Genomic DNA, 20279 nt, shown 5'->3' with positions numbered 1-20279 from the left:
AAATCCTAGAATTTCTAAGACCGTGGTTGTCAGCTTACAAGGTTACACTTGCAGCCCATGGCATAGCAATAGGGACACTAGTTTTGGTGACCCCCCCCCCCCCCCAGGTTTCCCTAAGATTGGAGGGATTTCCTCTTGCTTCCGATTTTGGCTATGGGACAGGAAGTGAAGAGGCTCCACAAAGGGACACAGGTGGCAAAGAAAAAAGAATGTCCAAGGTTACCTTCTCCATCTTTATCTAAAATGAAAAAAAAAAGGTTTTACCTTTTAGTGACACCTTAACCACTTACCCACAGGGCGCTTAAACCCCCTTACTAACCAGACCAATTTTACATTTTTAGTGCGCTCACATTTTGAATGACAATTACTCAGTCATGCAACACTGTACTCATATGAGATTTTCGTCTTTTTTTTTTTCACACAGATTTATTTTGGTGGTATTTATTCATCATTGGGTTTTTTTTTTTTTTTTTTTTTGCGCTATAAAACAAAAAAAAGAAAAGACCGAACATTTTGTAAAAAAAAAAAAAAAAAAAATGCATTTTTCTTCGTTTGCAAATTTTTAGTAATTTTTCTTCATAAATTTTGGCCAAAATTTATACTGCTACATATCTTTGGTAAAAAAAATAACCCAAATAAGTATAAATTATTTGGTCTTTGTGAAGGATAAAGACTTAGAGTCTTCAAGCTATGGTGCTAATCATTGAAAATTGACCATACCTGATGTACTGACGGCCTATCTCATTTCTTGAGACCCTAACAAGCCAGTAAAGCACAAATACCCCCCCCCCCAAATGACCCCTTTTTGTAAAGCAGACATTCTAATGTATTTAGTAAGAGGCATTGTGAGTTTTTATTTTGAAGTTGTAATTTTTTTTCACAATTCTTTGCAAAATGAATATTTTTTTTTTTCCTCTTTTCACAAAATGGTCATATTACCAAGTTATTTCTCGCACGCTGTATAGACATACTTGCAACTACACCCCAAAATACATCCTGCTACTCTTCCGGAGTATGGTGATGCCACATGTGTGGGACTTTTTCACAGCTTGACCTCATACAGAGGTCCAACATCCAAGTAGCACCTCCAGGTGTTCTAGGAGCAAAAATTACACAACCTATCACTTTTGAAGGCCCCGAAGCACCAGGACAATGGAAACACCCACAAAATGACCCCATTTTGGAAAGCATACACCCAAACACATAATCTAGGTAAGATTATGCATCTTTTGAATATGTAATTTTTTTTCCACAAGATTTTACACAAAGTTGTCCATTTATAAGATATTTCTAACACATAGCATGTACATAGCAAAAATGACACCCTAAAATGCATTCTATTACTGGTATGGTGATACCACATGTGTGAGAACTTTTCCACAGCCTAGCCACATACAGAGGCCCAACCTTCAGGGAGCCCCATCTTCTAATTTCCCATTACAATTTTGTGAGGCACTGTAGTGGCACGGAGGAGCACTGAGATGGTATGGAGAAGGCAGGGGATGGGTGCAGCTGCAGTCTCTCTCCTCACACGCTGTACCGATCGCTGTGTACAGCATGCGAGGAGAGATCTAAACCGGACGTGCTGGGTTGTTAAGTGCTCCACATGATCGCTCCATCATTGGATGGAGCGATCATGTGGTAAAGGGCCGCTGTCAGTGGTCCTTTACCACGATCCGTGATGCGCCTGGGACTGGGTGAGCACCGACACTTCCCGTGTGCACGCCCCAGGGGATGAATGAGCAGGAAGCACGATTCTGGGAGCACATCGTAGTACGCCCTCCCAGAAAAAAGCCGAAGGCGCTGTAGCCGTCATTCGGCTATGGCCCGGTCTGCAAGTGGTTAATACATTTTTACAGCAATGTTTTGCATTGAAGTACCCAGTAACTAAATAGCCATGAGTACATAAAATGCAAACGACCATCAGGATTCACATGTAAACTGCTTTGTTTACAATGCCTGTAAATCATGAAACCGTAGGAAGGAGCTTGGACTTGAGATGACCACCTTACCCACATTTAACCACAGGAAGCAGGCAGAACTGGAGTTTTGCAACAAACATTTTTATTGGTCGCTAAAATCCCCCTCTGAGGGATGCCGCCACCCAACTATTTGATATATAGAGCTGCCAAATCTTCATAATACAGGGAAAACTGGCCCTACAGGACTAGCAACTTATCTGAGCATAGGACAAGCTGCCAGATTCGTCCATCAATTTGTTTATAGATGCATACTGAAGAAGAACTTCGGAAATGCCTGCTAAAAGCTAAATTATTAAAATGGAAGAAGTACGACTTGGGCCCCTTTCACACTTATGCGACACAATTTTACAGCAATTTTGCTGCGCGATTTTGATGCGACTTTGCAGCGATTTTGAAAGCAATGGCTCAAAATGCAATCAAATTGTGGCAAAGTAGTGCAGGAACTACTTTGAAGTCGGTGCGACTTCAAAACGCACTGATATGAATGGGGCTCATTGAAAATAATGGAAAACGACTTGTCATGCGATTTTGCGGTCCAAAATCGCGGGACAAGTCACACTAGTGTGAATGGGGCCTAACCTCAAATTATTTATTTTTTTAATCCGGTTTCAAAAAAACATACAAGTCAATTACTTAAAATTGTGCAGAACTAAATGCAAAATACATAAACTAATCCTGTAAAAAAACATCAAACATGTCTAACAAAAATCACATCTCTAACAAAAATGAAAATTAAGTGAAAAATTATGCAAAATATGTAATAAATCAGTGTCCAAAGTGTTCAAAAATAATGACCGTATCCCAAACTGTGAATCCACCATGTTGATTTCTTCTTTCACAAACTTTGCCTATTCTGAAGCAGCAAGTCAAAAAAAAAATGGGCTTTTTTTTTTTGATCGTCCATGAAGTGGCATATGTCTCTTTGGACTTAACCCATTGTAAGCCAGAACATTTTAAGGTGACTTAAGTTTTAGCGTTCATTATAAACACAAATACCATATGCTTTAGTGGTTCTACAGACTCCTCTCGCTTGCTGTGAGGGGAAGCAGGTGGAGCTCTGTGGAAACTTGAGGTTTCAAGAGTAAATGTCCCTGCTTCACATTCTTGGTTAGTTCATTAATGAAAATGGACATGATTTTTGGCAGTGGGCGAAAATGTGGTATACTTTTTGTTTCATTTTTGTCACTGTAAAAATGCCGCTGACGAAAACCTTGACAAATGTTTTTGTTGACGAAATTAACACTGGTTGAGAGACAAATCTGATGCAGTTTTTTGCATTAACACAGCATTTTTTTTTTTTGTAGTTTCCCTGTAAAAATTTTTTTTTTAAGGGTCCATTTACACTAGCGTGACTTTTCAGGCGACTTGGTCACCTGACAAGTCGCGGTCGCTCGCCATTGAATAGTACAGGAACCGTTCTAATAGGAGCGACACAAGTCGCTCCGACTTAGAAAAAGGGTCCTGTACAACTTTGGGGCGACCTGGAGGCGACTTGCATTGACTTCAATTATATGAAGTCCGTGCAAGTCGCGCTGTGCACCGCGACTTCACAGGTCGCCCCACAAAATCCTGTCGTGGCAGTGTGAATGGGCTGTTAAGCTTGTCATTTTTTTCTACTTCCTATAATAGGGTGTCAGTACTGTTCTGTAGAAAACACACAGCAGAATTGTCACCCTGTAACGACAAAGTTTACATTTGTGATATTAAAGTTCAGAACATGTAAAAACATGAATGTGTTGAATTTGGATAGTCTGGGCACAGACCTTTTTAGAGCAGATGACTGTAACATTCAAAAGTACTTTCCTTACAAAGTTTATTGGCAAGCTATTAGGAATGGAGCATTGTTTTGCTGGGTAGGAAGTCATGTATGTATGTGGAGCTATAGGTGTGAGGGATGCATGAAGTTCTGTAGTCCAGCCGGACGCACTTGTTGAGATTACAGACAATAAGTTGGAAGCATACTACATTTTGTGACAGCTCCGCAGCTATTCAGTTCTTGCTGTGTATATAAAGAGAATAAAACATGGAAATGTGCTTGTATTACAGTGGTGGTCTGAATGTGTGTCCCAGTCAGAACATGGCTCTGAAGAGGCTCCATATAGGTGGTAGGTGTAGGCGTCTGTCCTTAGAACTTGCTGTGTATGTGCAATCCCTTGGCCTTTTGCACAGATATGAAAAGTGATATGCTGGGGGAATCCTTTTCACATAAGAGGATCGATCTTGTCAGCTGGGTAGAGAGGCAGTGTCTGCTCAGACATCTGTTAAGTCAGTTAAACATAAGTTTGCTTGTAGGCCCTCCTGAAGCAAATAGAAATATGTACAGAATGCTTATTCCCAGAACATATTCTTTATAAACACAATTTACATTTTTTTTATAGGACTGCATGCATGCAATTGCAGCCTTCTGGCATTAAGCTGACTTATGTTTTTTTCCTACCGTGGCATTTTTTGTATATATTTTAATTTGCATAGAATCGGGTTACATTGTTGCAGAATTTTGATGCTTGGTCATAAAAGTTCAATGTTTAAATAGGAGGAACCTGATCTCTAAAACATTTAAAAACTAACCAAGTTTCTCTGTTCTCTTTAGATTTGTCCCAGTATCCCAGGAAGCCCCCATGTATCTTGCATGCACAGGCATATGAGAAAACAGATAGTGGAGGCATTGGGGGCCAAATAGGGACAGCCAAAGGGCCACAATTTGCCCAGGTCCGGTGTATGGTGTGCTTTAGTTTTCTGACTTGCACTCCACAAAAACTATATATATATATATATATATATATATATATATATATATATATATATATATATATATATATATATATATATATATATATATATATATATATATATATATATAGTAAAACCTTGGTTTGAGAGCGCTTTGCAAGACAAGCACATTTTTTAAATACATTTTGACTTGATATACAAGCGATGTCTTGATATACAAGTAGTGTCATGTATAAAAAAGAAGAGGAGCCTCTAAAGTGTAGCAATATGGTTACATTTAATGAAGGTTTAATATTTAGCAACTCACATGGTTGATGATTAAAATAGGCACATCTAAGTATGCAGGCATCTGGGGTAAAGCTGTCCACATAGACCACCCTCTGCACAGCCATCTCCATCATCCTTTCCCCGCTGCACTCCATGAGTGATTCAAAGCCTCACTTTCAGATCACTCTACTGCAGGCTATTCTTCCCAGTTATGATTGCAGACTGACAGTGGTGAAAGCTGGTGGTTCAGAAGATGGTCTCTGTGGACAGCTTTACCCCGGATGCCTGCATACCTAGGTGTGCCTATTTTAATCATCAACCATGTGAGTTGCTAAATGTTGAACCTTTATTAAATGTAACCATATTGCTACACTCTCATCTCTCTTATATTCTGTAGCTCTGCTAGATTTTGCTTCTAATCCCCTTGGGAAGGCTGCATATTGTGGATGGACATTTTATGGTTACACAATTTATCACATTGCTATAATCTTTGTATATAGACTATAAACTGAAGGACTTGTGGAACGAATCATCTGAGTTTCCATTATTTCTTATGGGGAAATTTGCTTTAAGACTGCTTTGGATTACAAGCATGTTTCCAGAACGAATTATGCTCGCAATCCAAGGTTTTACTGTGTGTGTATGTGTATATATAATATTTTTTTTGTTTTTTTTTTTTTTTTTAAGGAGCCTGGAAAGAATTGCACTATAATCGCAGGTGGCATGCAGTACTCCTGCGGACTGTCAGTGTAAGCTGTGTGCCCGTACATGGTACATCATACGTTGTGCCTCGTGCGGGCAGGTAGAATTTGTGAACTAACTTGTTCTCAACTAACACTGCTCAACATCGTTGTGGTAGTTCATTAAAAACTACAAGCCGACGGCCACAAAGATGTCGGTACTTATAGTGCATTCATTCACAGAACTCTGAATGAACGACAGCCATGTGGGCAGAGCCCTGCATGGTCACCCTCTTTTCAAAAAGTGACAGCGGGTGTGGATAGCTTCTCCCCGTACTGCTGTCACACCAGGTGCTTGGATCCTGAGCAGCTGCAGGAGCGGTAACATATTACATTTTCCACCCTAAAAAACAGGTGGAACATTTCCCTGAAGGTGAACTTATCCCTTAAGAACTCAATTATATTTGCCTTCCTCTGAAGATCGATCCATGGTGGGAGGGCATTTGAACAGACAAGGACTCCTGCTCGAGGTGGTGTAATTGCCTGATTACTCACACAGGTGCATGCCCCGGCTCGCCTCCGTGAAAACTTGATAAAAGAAAAGGAATTGGCAGCACTCCAGGTTGAGTCAAAATCCAGATTTATTGACTGGACATCCAAATATGACAATCGTGACAAGGTAGACGCGTTTCACACACTGACTGTGTGCTTAATCATTACCTGTGGGAGGGCATTTGATGGGCAGTGAACTGCCTATTTTACCCCATTAACCCCTGCACTAGTGCAGGGTTAGTAATAATGGTGTCTGCATTTGACTTCTGTGACACAAACTAGATTTGTGATAGTAAACTTTTTCTATTCTATAAAATTGTATCTGTGTGATTGTGATGACTACTTACGGACCACCCACAGTGTATTTACATCGGTACTTTGACGTTAAATAGCGGGGTTATGGTATTTTTTTAAACGCGGGCGGTCCGCTTTTACTTTAAGGGTGATTCGCCGCAGGATCACCCTTATGGGTGGTGGGATATAAAGAGCCCATTTTTTTTTTTTTTTGTGTAGATGTGAGATCTGAGGTCTTTTTAACCCCAGATCTCACATTAAAGAGGCCCTGTCATGCTTATTTCTATTACAAGGGATGTTTTAGATTCCTTGTAATACGAATAAAAATTATTAAAAAAAAAACAAAAAACTGTAAAGATAAAATAGGAAAAAAAATTAACCGCCCCCGTCCTCATTAGCTCGCATGCAGAAAGGAATGCATACCCAAGTCATGCCCACATGTGTAAACGGTGTACAAACCACCCATGTGAGGTATCACCGCGATTGTTAGAGCGAGAGCAATATTTTGAGCCCTAGACCACCCCTGTAACTCTAAACTGGTAGTGTGTAGAAATTTTTAAAGCGTCACCTATGGGGATTTTTAGGTACCAATGTTTGTCGCCATTCCACGAGCGTGCGAAAATTTGAAGCATGGCGTGTTTGGTATCTATTTACTTGGCGGAACATTAGCTTTCACATCATAGAAACAAATTGGGCAACTTTTTTTTTTTCTTATTTTTTAATTCAAAAAGATGGATTTTTTTTTTTTTAAATTGCGTTTGGAAGACCGCTGGGCAAATTCTATTAAAGGCCTCCATTTTATTCTCAAGGGTCTCTGCTAAAAGAAAATAGTGTTTGGGGGTTTAAGTAATTTTCTAGCAAAAAATACTGATTTTTAACTTGTAAACAACAAGTATCAGAAAAAAGGCCTGGTCCAGAAGTGACTAAACAAATCCAGTTATGTCAGAACTTCGTGCCCTGCTCTACCAATGTAGGTTTTGTTTATACACTAGACACCTGTGTTCCTTGGAGGCTCTGTGATTCATTCCTACCGCTGGGCAACTCCATTAGTGGCTGTTGGCCTGTTGTGGCCAAACTAAATAAAAGTTTGGCAAGCAACCCTTCCAAGCAGACTTATGTATGTGTGTTCAGCTGAAGAGCCTGCTTTGTTAACTTAGCTTTGGCCACAATTCCTAACAGTTTTCTTTTTCTTCTGTTTACAGGGAAATGAGGCAAGCTACCCGTTGGAAATGTGCTCACATTGTAAGTCATTTTGTTTCAAACATCTATACAGTAATGACTGGAACTGTGTGATTGGTTATGATACAAAAGCACATGAATGCAAAAATGAATAGTGGTATAGAGTTGTTGTGTGTGTTCATGCATCTGTTTGTGGTGTGATGGCCATCCTGGGACTGGAGGCCTTTAACAGAGCTGCAACCGTTAATATAAGACTGTGATCTGTCCATGAACAAAACCTTTTTATTTAAATTATTTTTCTGGGTACCTAATGGAGAAGTATGACCAAAGTTTTTTTGACTATACTATAGATCATAGGAGTACAAGTTCGTTTTGGCAACGGGCTTAAGTCTGCTGTCGAATGACCTCGGAGCCAGTCCAGGCTCTGAAAAGATCTCGACCATATGGTCAGTATCCACCCAGAAAACTGGATCCGTAGCTGCTTCCGTCCAGTGAGTGCTGAATGGACAGAGCAGAGAGCTGGTGACTTGACAGTCACCAACTCTCTGTTGACTGATTACTTGAGCAATCAGCTGTCAATCTTCTAGATGACGGGTAATAGATGCAGCATTGGAATGATGCTGCTTCCACCTAGGTATCATAATTCTTTGTTTTTTTTTTTGTTTTTTTTTTATAATTGGTGTAAAAGCTTAGAATGTACACATTTTTACAGATTTGTGACCCTCTGTTAGACACTTAACCCCATTTCCGGTCTCCATGACTAATGGCAGGAAGCGAGGGACATTTCTAAGCGGAGAGCAATAAAAAATACAAAATAAAACCCCCCCCCAAAAAAACAGGCAGTCTAGCCTACCCTACCCTAGAAATTATGAGTTTTTGGGTGCATTTTCACCTGAAAATGCACCCTGCCTCCAATTAGAAGCGAGAATCCTAGTGGTTAGCTGAAAGGCAGCCTCATTGAAGCAATGGGAGACCGCTGGCCCTCGCAGTTAATCGTGGCCGCTCGCATGTAATCGCTCACGCAATGATCACATACGACACTGATTGGAGGCATGGTGCATTCACAAGTGTGAATGCACATTTTATCCCTGCAATACATTGATGTGCCAAACAAATTTTGTTTGGGGTTTTTTTTTTTTGGGGGGTTGCACTTTTTAAGCCATTATATTAAGTGGGCTGTCTTTTTAAAAAAAAAAAAAAAAAATGCATCAACATGCAAACAAAGCAAACATTGAATTACTTCAAAGCTGAGGAAAACTGCAAACACATCTAAGGCCTCATGTACACTGCGGCTGCTAAACTCACGTGTAGGAGCAGTTGGGTTTCTTTTTTTTTTCAGCAGCCCTTGAACTCTCCTCAATGTTATCTTATGTGTACATGTACACTCAGTCATTAATAGTACTTTAGACGCAAGTTGAGATTACTGGCATTTTTATTTTAATGCAGAAAAATCACGTTTAGGACTGTGGTTTACTGGCATTTCAAATGCTAAATGCTTGTAAACGTGATAACCCGGGTTTTAACCACTTACCCCAAACTGACGTACCCGTACGTCGGCTGCCTTTGGGGGGTTTTACCGGGGTAATGCCTCTAGCTAGAGGCATCATCCCGGTATTGTTTAGAGTCGGCTTTCTTGCGGTAACGACCGATGCGGCTCGGGTGCTGCTCGATCGTTACCCCGGCGAGCGGGAGGGAACCCCCTTCCGTGGCTCTGCCGGGTCTCCAGTCCCACCGGGAGACCCGAGCACCCAGCCGGCACGTCCGTTGGCTGGATGGAGTCCCGATAAAAGCCAGAAGCGGCTTCGATCGGGTCTCCGATGACGTAACCCGGAGTTGGCGTCCATGACGTCACGTCCGGGTTACTCTGCTGCTAAAGGCGGCACATTTAAAAAACAAATGTATTCAAAAATGCAGTTTTCGGTGTTTTGAATACATAGAAGTGTAGTGGAAGGGTCTAGGGTCTTTTAGACCCCCCTCTCCCTTCATAAAGAGTACCTGTCACTGCATGTTGCTGTCACAAGGGATGTTTACATTGCTTGTGACAGCAATAAAAGTGATCCGATTTTTAAAAAAAAATAAATAAATAAATTTTTAGCCGCCCCGTCGCCGTTGGCTCGCGCACGAAAGAAAACGTATATCGAAGTTGAGCCACGAATGAAATCACTGTTCAAAGCACACGTGTGGGGTATCGCCACGATCGCCAGAGCGTGAGCAATAATTAAAAAAAAAAAAGAGCTACACTCTAACTCTACACTGGTAACCGTTAAAAAAAATTAAAGCGTCGCCTATTGAGATTTCTATTGACCATAGTTTGTCGCCTTTCCACGGGTGTGCGCAATTTTAAACCGTAACATGTTGGGTAACTATTTGCTCGGCGTGACATCTTTCACAATATACAAAAAAATGGGCTAACTTTACCGTTTAGTTTTTTTTAAATGCAGTGAAATGTGATTTTTCGTAATTTTTCCAAAAAAATGTCGTTTTAAAGACTGCTGCGCAAATGCCGCGTGACAAAAAATATTGCAATGACTGCCATTATATTCTCCAGAGTCTTTGCTAAAAAAAAAATATATATATATATATATATATATATATATATTTGGGGGTTCGAAGTAATTTTCTAGCAAAAAATACTGATTTTAACTTGTAAACAAAGTGTAAGAGGAAAACATTTCTGATAATTTTTTTAACATATAAAAATTTTGAAAAAAATACAAATTTCACCACATGCTTTTGCCTGCATCAATGGAGAGGAGTCCAACAGCGATGAACTTTGGTCCTCTCACTTTCGAAGCAACACCAGGAGCATTTTCTCACACATGCTCATGATAGGATCTATGAGCAAAACAAAAAAAGGTGGCTAGCTACACGCTCTCTGCTGCTGCTCTCTTCTCTCACAGAATAGCCTAAAGTTGTTGTAAAGTCACTTTTTCTACTTACTAGAATCCCCTTTGTTATATCCGGTTATATTGCTCAGTGCCTTTGTTTTTTTAAAAAATGATGTGGCGCAATACCTCTTTTTGCAGTGCCCCTGTGTAGTCAGCTGATGTCTCAGCGCTCTCCTGCCCCGCTCCTAGGACTACAGAGAGGGGCTGATTTTCCCTCTATCACTGGGAGGAGAGCCTCGGGCAGTCACGTGACCACTTAGCACCGGTCTTCAATAAGGTATTGCGCCGCATAATTTTTATAAACCCAAAGACACTGAACGATATAACCAGACCTAACAATATTTTATATATATATATATATTATTATAAAATTTTGGATTTGGGTTACAGACACTTCAAAAAGTAATTTGTTTTTCATGCATTGGCACATTTGGGAGGGTCTCCTGAGGTTCTCTTTTAAAATGCTTCTGACCTCGTATGCTCATAACTGCTGCTTAACTGGCATATAAACTCAGTATGTAACAGTTGTAAAACCAACTTTTTTCACCTTCGATTTCTAGCTGCGTTCAGAAGAGGTTTTCAACTGCCCTTTGTACATGAGCCCTAAAGCTAATATGATGGTGCCTGGAGTTTTGCTTTAAGATGTGCTACTTATGGGTTCCTTTAAACCAGAAATCCCTACTATTGTAGCTCCCCACTTACACAGTACATCTTGGCATGTATTCCCATAATTCTTCTGTTGTCTGAAATCCTCAAAGCACTGTGGTTGTTTTGAAGGTCCTATGTTTTGACAAATATTTACCATTTGATTAGTGCATTCCAAAATGTTGAATGGATTTGTCAGTTTTGTACATAATTTAGATTTTTGGTCCTTTTGCTGACGCCAGAAAGAGGGTTTTCATTGTTAAAAAAAAAAATGCTTCCAAATTACTTTTTTATTAATTTTTTTTTTTTTTTAACTAGAGTTTTAGGATTTGTTCTTCCATCTTTCCATGCAGGGAGGTTCTGCCCCCTCTATTCAGCCTGTTTACTGTTTTTATAAATCAAAAGTGAAAGTAAAATGATCTCAAATTTTGGGTTGACCTCAGAACAGTAGTAGAGGGGAAATCTTCCAATACGGACACTAGTTCTGGAGACACCATGGGATTTCACTTTGAAAGAATTTTCTCTCGCTTCCTGTTTTTCTGCTTATTCTATTCAAAATAAGGGGGAAAAACGTTGCCTTCAGTTACACTTTAATGTGCTAATGCCTCCTTCCTCATTTCGTTGGCTGAAATATAGTAAGCGTAGTGAGTGGGTGCTCTCTGGCTGCCTAGTTCTCAGATACTATGAAGTGAAACGTTTTGTCCTGCAATGGTTGTATCAGTTGCAAGCACACCCAGTGTATAATGTGGTTCTAAAGGCAGAACATTTTTTTTTTTATCTTAATGCATTCAGTCATAGGAGTGGCAGCAATGACAGTGGAGCCTCTGGGGCAGCAATTTATGGGCTGTGGGGGCCCCTCCTTTTTCCCTGGGTTTCCTTTTCCCCTGGACGCCGCACATGGATGCCTGGCTATCTCTGATGCAGATAGGCCCTCCTCTAGTGGGGTGATGAATTCTGCATTCCTCTCTCTGCTGCAAGTTGCGGTGTTCTCTGTTTTCAGTGCCCTTGTGGTGATCTGGGTGCGGTGTCTTTGGTGGGTGAGCAGTGCTGGACCCTTTTTTTCAATGGGTTCTCGTTTTGAAATCATTGAGTTTCAGGAGCATGTTTTCCCACCTGACACCCTCTGAGACAGCAGGTCTCTCAGGGTCCCAGCCTTCTATTGATGCACTGACGGCGCTCCTGGGGTCCTTTATTTCCCGGAAAGCCCCCCCACCCTTACCTGCCTCATTTGTCTTGTCCGATCCTAAATCTTGCTTTGCCGCCATAGAAGTGGCCCATCCTTTTGGGGCTTGTAGCTACGCTCCCTGATCTCTCAGATAGTGAGAAGGATTCCTCCACAGTTGTAGCTGCGCACAAGAAGGCGCTGGTTGACGTACTGATTACATCTGTGTGGGATACTTTGAAGATGGAGGATGCAGCTGAGGCGGCTGCGGAGGTAGCCATCCTTCTTGGCACTCACAAGACATCTCACAAGGCAAAAGTGTTCCCCTATCCCTCCTATTTTGACTTTGTCTACGAAGATTGGGAGTGTCCAAAACGCCCTTTTGTGGTTCCTAAACACTTTGCGCTGAGGTACCCCTCTGAAGAGCACCCATCCCTCTATGGAGTTTGATACTTCTGACACTGCTTGTTATTAAACTGAAGGCCTATAGCAGAGAGGGAGAAATATTCCAGCTAGGACTGCCCATAGCATAGCCAAGTTTTTTTTTTTTTATTTTTTTTTTTTATTTCTGCCTAGTGTCCTCCTCCTGTAGGGGGCGATATACCCTACGGTTCTGAATATGAAGCGCTGTCTGTAAAACTATTGTTACCAGTGAAAAGTGCATTCATTTATTTTCTTTTTCCTCAAGCACACGTATGCAACCTGTTCACCGATCAAGGAGCTTTGAACAGGTTGTCCTTTGGAATGAATGTAGTTTGCTCTCTGCAGCCATTAATAAGCAGGCTATTGGTGTTTTGAGAGGAAGACTGAACCCTAAAAGTTGTCACTTACAATACCCTCTAAACAAAAACCTTAATCTTTAAAGCATACACAGGCTTATTAGTGTATATTTCCAAATGCAAGCCTACACCTGTGCTCAGACTCATAGCCCATACACCTTACAAGAATGCATATGAGCAGCATGCACCTAATAGGCCTTCCATTGTAGTGATTAGTGGCCACACATACACGGTGTTCTCCCTGATCGGCTAGAAAGATTTTGGAGAAAGATTGTATGGTCAGGTCACCAAGGGAATCCCTGCAGAAAAGTATATCCTGTTTAAGAAATGCTGAGCGCAAAAAAGGTGGCCACAAAGGATAAATGCTATTTAAACGTATCCATTAAGGTTTTAGGGTAGATTTAGGGAGCATTTTCATACTACTTAGGTTTCTATGATAGGGTATAACAATAAATGTCAAGTAACGAAAATTGTGAGACTGTCAAAATAAATACAGTAATCTGTTCAGTCTGATCATACATCAGAGGGGGTTATTCATTATCCATCAAATAACAATTGATTCATTATATCACTATCAATTGAGCAATGTATGCACTCCATTTAGGAAGCATTTTAATGTCAAAGTGCTACATTTAGTTTGATTTAGATGAAGGGTTGATTTTAATGAGTCTTTAAGGCTTTAAACTATTACGATATGGATTCACATATGCATGCCATCCTGTTCACTCTGAATATCACCCCAGTGCACCTTCCAAATGCACCAGAGTTGCAGCTCACTGCAACACACTACCGTTTTCTATGCACTAGATCCCCTAGGGGGGTCCCATAAGGATTTCAAATATGTAATGAGACTTTTCATGTTAGGATAAATTATATTTAAACCCTTGGTGTGGGTACAGTACGTCAGTACTGCAGTACAATACATGTTAATGTAAAAATAAAACTTTCCACATACCTGCTTTTACACAACCTCCTACTGTTCCCCTTGCACCTGGGTTCACACTTGTGCGATCAGACATCGACTGTGATTCGCACTGCATTGCTGTGCAGATCACATGCAATGTCTGTGCGATAATATACAAGGATATTGGCACAAAACTGGGAGTACTGATGGACCCAAATGGTTCTGAGTACAATCTGTGGGTTAAAAACCGTCTATAAAAAGTCCATATGTAGGCTCACTTGAAAGGCAGCTGTGTGGAAGCAAGAAGGGACTTGGAGATGGCTAAGGAGAGAAGGCAAGCTCCGTACGAAGTGCAGCATATATGGGGTTTAATGGAAATCACAAGAATGTTACTCACAAAACATCAAAGGCATGTAGTTAGCACTGCAAATTCATCCCTGTCAGTGGAGCGATAGGTCAGGATGGCCTCTTGCGGCTGAAGCTCACGGGGACGCTGCCGGTGGATGCCAGCACTTCCTGGGGCCCTGCTATGCACGGGCGACTCGTCCTGACGTCACTTCCAGGATATGATGGGATGTTGTGGGCGACGTGTTTGTGGAGCATGTGCTCCTTCTTCAGGTCTATTGCAGCACCATTTTTTAGATGAGGGCTTATATGGAGATGGAAGGTAGCAGTTGGGTCCTGCAGTTCCGGCAGCTCCTCCGGGTATTGGAAAATTCATGACGCGAAGGTCACTATAATCAAGGAATCCATAATTTTTTACATAGTTACATAGCAGGCGAGGTTGAATAAAGACAATAGTCCATCCAGTTCAACCTGTGTAGGTGTGTGCGGCCGTAATCATCTTGCATACCCCTGAATGTTCTGATTCTTGAGATGTACGTCTAAGAGTCTTTTGAAAGCCACCATACTTCCCGCAGAAACCACCTCTTGTGGTAGAGAATTCCATAATCTTGTAGCTCTAACAGTAAAGAACCCCCCTCGTTGCCTGAGGTTAAAACGTTTCTCCTCCAGACGCATTGTATGCCCTCATGCAGTCCTTCCGACTGAATAGCTTTTTTTCTATGCTGAGATCACCATTGAGATATTTATAAATTGCTATCATGTCCCCTCTCAGGCGTCTCTTCTCCAGGGAGAATAAATCAAGCGATTGCAGACGCTCTTCATAATTAAGGTCCTCCAATCCCCTAATTAGTTTAGTTGCCCTTCTCTGGACCTTCTCAAGCTCCAACACATCCCTCCTGAGGACCGGCGACCAGAACTGGACAGAATACTCCAGATATGGTCGGACCAGAGTTTTATAAAGTGGAAGGATTATAGTTTTATGTCTGGAATACATCCCTTTCTTTATGCATGCTAATATTCTGCTGGCTTTGGCAGCTGCTCCTTGACATTGCATGCTATTGCTTAGTCTATCCTCTACCAGGACTCCCAGATCCTTCTCCATTTTTGATTCCCCCAAAGGTTCCCCCCCTAAAGTGTATTGTGCTTTTATGTTTTTAGTCCCCAAGTGCAAAACCTTACACTTCTCCACATTAAACCTCATTTACCATGTTGTTGCCCACTCTGTTATTTTGTCCAGGTCATTCTGTAGGATATCGGTTTCATGCTGTGCAGTTATTGCCCTGCCCAATTATGTGTCATCTGCAAAAACTGATATAGAGCTACTTCAATGCTGTTTATGAATAAATTGAACTTGATTGGTCCCAGGAATGAGCCTTGGGGGACCCCACTTACCACCTTTAGACCAGTCTGAGTATGCGCTATTTATTACCACCCTTTGGACACGCCCTTTTAGCCAGTTCCGTATCCAAGAGCAAACCTTGCGGTCGATGCGTGCAGACCTTATTTTATAAATTAAGCGCTTGTGGGTAACTGTATCAAACGCCTTAGCGAAATCCAGGTACACCACATCCACTGGTCTCCCCCTATCTAGCTCACGGCTCACCTCCTCGTAGAATGTTAAGAGATTGGTTTGACATGAATGCCCATTTGTAAACCCGTGCTGGTTACTGCTGATGATTTTGTTGTCTTTAGCAAACTCTACGATATAGTCACTTATCATCCCCTTCAGAAGTTTACATACTATCGATGTCAGACTGACAGGCCTATAATTTCCCGGGATATGCCTCTGCCCTTTTTTGAATATCGGTATCACGTTAGCTTTCCTCCAATCCCCTGGTACATTTCCCATCATAATACTGTCAGCAAAGATCAGGAACAGTGGTCTAGATATAGACTTACTAAGTTCTTTGAGTACTCTCGGATGTACGTCACCCGGGCCTGGTGATTTATTTGTGTTAATTTTATCCGGCATTTCCCTAATTTCACCCTCTGTTAGCCATAGCGGCAAGTCCTGTGTACTACTACTAACCATACAGTCGTGGTCAGTGTACCCCTCCTTTTCCTAAGTAAAAACTGACGTTCAGCACGGAAAAGGCGTTCAGCACGGTTGCCTTTTCAGTGTCCTCTGTAACCATCTTCCCATCATCGTTAATTGTGTGCAATATGCTCTCCCCTAGTTTTTTTGCTGTTGATATATTTAAAGAATTTCTTTGGGTTCTTTTTACTGTCCTCCGCTATTTGTCTCTCAAAGCTGATTTTAGCCATTTTGATTTTGTTTACATTTCTTATTTGCCTCCTTGTATTGCTTGAAAGCCGATACTGTGCCCTTTGATTTATAATTCTTGAAGGCCAATTTTTTTCCCTAAATACGTTTTTTTAACATTACGGTTTAGCCAGCCAGGTTTTGCTTTGTCTCTTCTAAATTTATTTCCCATAGGAATGCACTGCGAGATGCATTTGTTTAATATGTTCCTAAAGCATTCCCATTTTTCCTCCGTGGTCAGTGTTCCCAGGGTTTGGTCCCAGTTTACCCTTTCCATCATGGAGCACAATTTGGGAAAGTTTGCCCTTCTGAAGTTTAGGGTTCTTAAGTTCCCCACTTGCCTTGTTATATTGTTATTTACGCTAAATGTGATCATCCTGTGATCGCTAGAGCCCAGGTTGTTCGTGACTCCTACCTCCGAGATTAGGTCTGGGTCATTGGTGATCAATAGATCCAGGACTGCATTTTCTCTAGTAGGAGAATCCACCAACTGTGACATGTAGTTATCCTGTAAGGTTTCCAGGAATAGACGGGCCTCCTGTGAGTGTGTAGTCCCCTCTTCCCAGTCAATGTCGGGATAATTGAAGAAAATATTTTGAAAATATATAGTAAAAAATAAAGAATATATATGAGCCCATTCACACTAGCGCGATTTGTGAGGCAACTTGTGTTGCCCCAGGTAGCTTGACATAACAAAAGCAATGTTAATCAATCAGTGCCGTCTTAATTGGCACTACTGAAGTTGCTCCGACTTCAGAAAAGGGTCCTGTACTACTTTGAGGCGACCTGTGATCCGACTGTCCCATATACTTCAATGGGAGTCGCCTCCTTATCTTAATTGACACGACTTGTTATCAGACTTTCCAGGAAGAAGAAAGAGATTAGCCAGGCATTCCCCACAGACAAAGTCGCCTGTCTCTTCCCAAGTCTCTTCCCAAGTCTCTTCCCAAGTCTCTTCCCAAGTCTCTTCCCAAGTCTCTTCCCAAGTCTCTTCCCAAGTCTCTTCCCAAGTCTCTTCCCAAGTCTCTTCCCAAGTCTCTTCCCAAGTCTCTTCCCAAGTCTCTTCCCAAGTCTCTTCCCAAGTCTCTTCCCAAGTCTCTTCCCAAGTCTCTTCCCAAGTCTCTTCCCAAGTCTCTTCCCAAGTCTCTTCCCAAGTCTCTTCCCAAGTCTCTTCCCAAGTCTCTTCCCGTCACGGGGCGACTTTCTGCTAGTGGTAGTGTGAACCAGCTCTAAATCATATAAACCACTCTACGACCGCTCACAGTAATACTACTGCGGCAGAGTGGTTCGTTATCGTCCAGCCACGTAGTATTAACGTGACTGGACACTCCCCCCTTCTGGGCGGCGCTTGCGCGCCGCCGGAGGCTCGCTCCCGCTGTTTTCATTCACAGCGGGAGTCGGGCCAGGGGAGGAGCAGCGGCGATTGCCGCTGCTCTTACCCGATCGTCGGGGATCGAGTCTGGAGATCCGCCCGCTGTGTGTAAACACAGCGGGCGGATCTCCATAGTGACAGGGAGTGACAGATCGGACTGTTCAGCATAGCTGGACATCCGATCTGTCCATGACTCACATAGTCACCTCCCCCCCTACACGTCAGTAAGCACCAGGCATACATTAACCCCTCCCTCTCCAATAAAATTAACCCCTTCCCTGCCAGTGTCATTTTTACAGTAACAGTGCATATTTATAGCACTGATTACTGCAGTAATGTCACTGGTACCCCCAAAAGTGTCAATGTCAGTCAGGGGTCCGGTCTGTCCGCCACAATGTCGCAGTCCCGCAAAAAAAATCGCAGATCGCCGCCATTACGCGTTAAAAAAAAAACACCAAAAATGACAGAAATCTTTCCCTTTGTTAGTAAACGCAATAACTTTTGCGCAAACCAATCAAAATACGCTTATTGCGATTTTTTTTTTACCAAACATATGTAGCATAAAACAAATTGGCCAAAAATTTTTAAAAAAATTGGTTTTTACATCTTTTTTGGGGGGAATTTCATATAAAAAAATGTTAAAAATATTGTTATTTTTTCAAAATAAACGCTCTTTTTTTGTTTATAGCGCAAAAAGTAAAAATCGCACAGGTGATCAAATACCACCAAAAGAAAGCTCTGTTTGTGGGAAAAAAAGGACGTAAATTTCGTTTGGGTACGGCGTCGCACGACCGCGCAATTGTCAGTTGAAGTCGCACAGCGCCGAATCGCAAAAAGTGGCCTGGACGGAAGACAGCAAAATCCTCCGGTGGTAAAGTGGTTAAAGTGCAGCATAAATAAAATTTAGGGATACCATTATACACACTGAGAATATATATGATGGTGTAACAAGATATCATAGACAACAATTGATAATAAAATAGGATTACTCTGAATCCAATTTTAAAAGTTGTTCACAATTGTAAACATAATAATTTTTGATAACAAAAAATTGAACATTACGGTTTAGAATAACCGATTAAAGAAAAAAAAAATTAAATAAAAATTCTCAGTTTGAATGCTCTTTTATAGGACTTGTATAATATATGGAAATATTTTAAAAAATTGGGGCTCCTAGGTGGTGTGCATAGATGGGAGGGAGATATGGATTGTGGAAGAAAGGGAGAAAAAAGAGAAATGGGGTTCAGATTAGCGTATTGACCTCTATCTCCTCATTGAGCCCATCTGGCAAGAGAGTATCTAGGGTGTAAATCCAAAAAGTTTCCCTCTGACAGAGATGTTTGAAACGCTCTGTCATTGGGAAAGTGCCTTGTATGGATTTGATGACCCACACTCAAGTCCTGTTGAGGATTTCGTGGTGTTCTAAAAAGTGTCGGGAACGCTGTGCTTGTCATCACCACCCTCTACGAAGCGACGGTGTTCCCCCGAACCTCTTTGTCAAGGTACGGATAGTATTCCCTACTTAATATAGGCCACAAGGACAAGCCAGGCCATAGACTATAAATGATGTGGAACAATTAAAGTTCTTAATGGAATAAGGTTCGTCTTTTTGATGGTGAACTCTTTTTGGCCGTCAGTGAAATGTTTACACGTTAGGCATAAAGCATTGCGGCATTAGTACATGCCTGTTAACAAAATGAGGCATCATTTTTGTGTAAGTGGCTTTGCTGTACGTTTTGCGCTTGCTGGGGGCCACTATACTTTTTACGTTCCTAGCTTTCCTATAGGCAATCTTGGGTTTCGATGGCAGGATGGTTTTAAGGTGTGGATCTTCCAAAAGGATTGGCCAGTGTTTGATCAGTACCTGTTCCATTCTTTTAAATTTTGTATGGAATGGAGTCACAAGCTTGCCCCACCCAATCTTGCCCCACCCAAGTGTTCTTGAGAGTCTGTGTTTGACCTGTCAAGTATGTGGTACAAGCTTCATCTAAAATGGGTTCAGCAAAATCTTCTTTTTCAACAAGTTTTTGTTCCAGTAGAGCACTTTGTTATACGTAGTTTTTATCACTGGTACAATTCCTACGCAATCGGCAGAACTGGCTCTTAGGAATATTGTTGAGCCATCGGGGGTGATGGCAACTTTAATAGTGCAAAAATGAGTTGCCGGCCGTGGGTTTCCTGTAATTTTTGGCTTGAATTTTACCTTCTTGGTGGTAAAGCATAAGGTTCAAGAAGGC

At 41.5% G+C, this 20279-nt stretch overlaps 1 protein-coding gene across 1 annotated transcript in view; it reads left to right on the top strand.

Moving 5' to 3' along the window:
• PPP3R1 (protein phosphatase 3 regulatory subunit B, alpha) overlaps positions 1-20279 on the top strand; it is a 119656-nt gene that overhangs the window by 40866 nt on the left and 58511 nt on the right. The window contains exon 2 of the mRNA XM_082251361.1: positions 7708-7747. Coding sequence (XP_082107487.1) covers positions 7708-7747 — 40 coding nt within the window. The remainder of the gene's footprint in view (positions 1-7707; positions 7748-20279) is intronic.

This window comes from Pelophylax lessonae (genome assembly GCF_965119305.1).
Source record: "Pelophylax lessonae genome assembly, chromosome: 3".
NCBI lineage: Eukaryota > Metazoa > Chordata > Amphibia > Anura > Ranidae > Pelophylax > Pelophylax lessonae.
The sequence above is the reverse complement of the archived record's forward strand: the minus strand, read 5'-3'. Positions and strand labels throughout refer to the sequence as shown.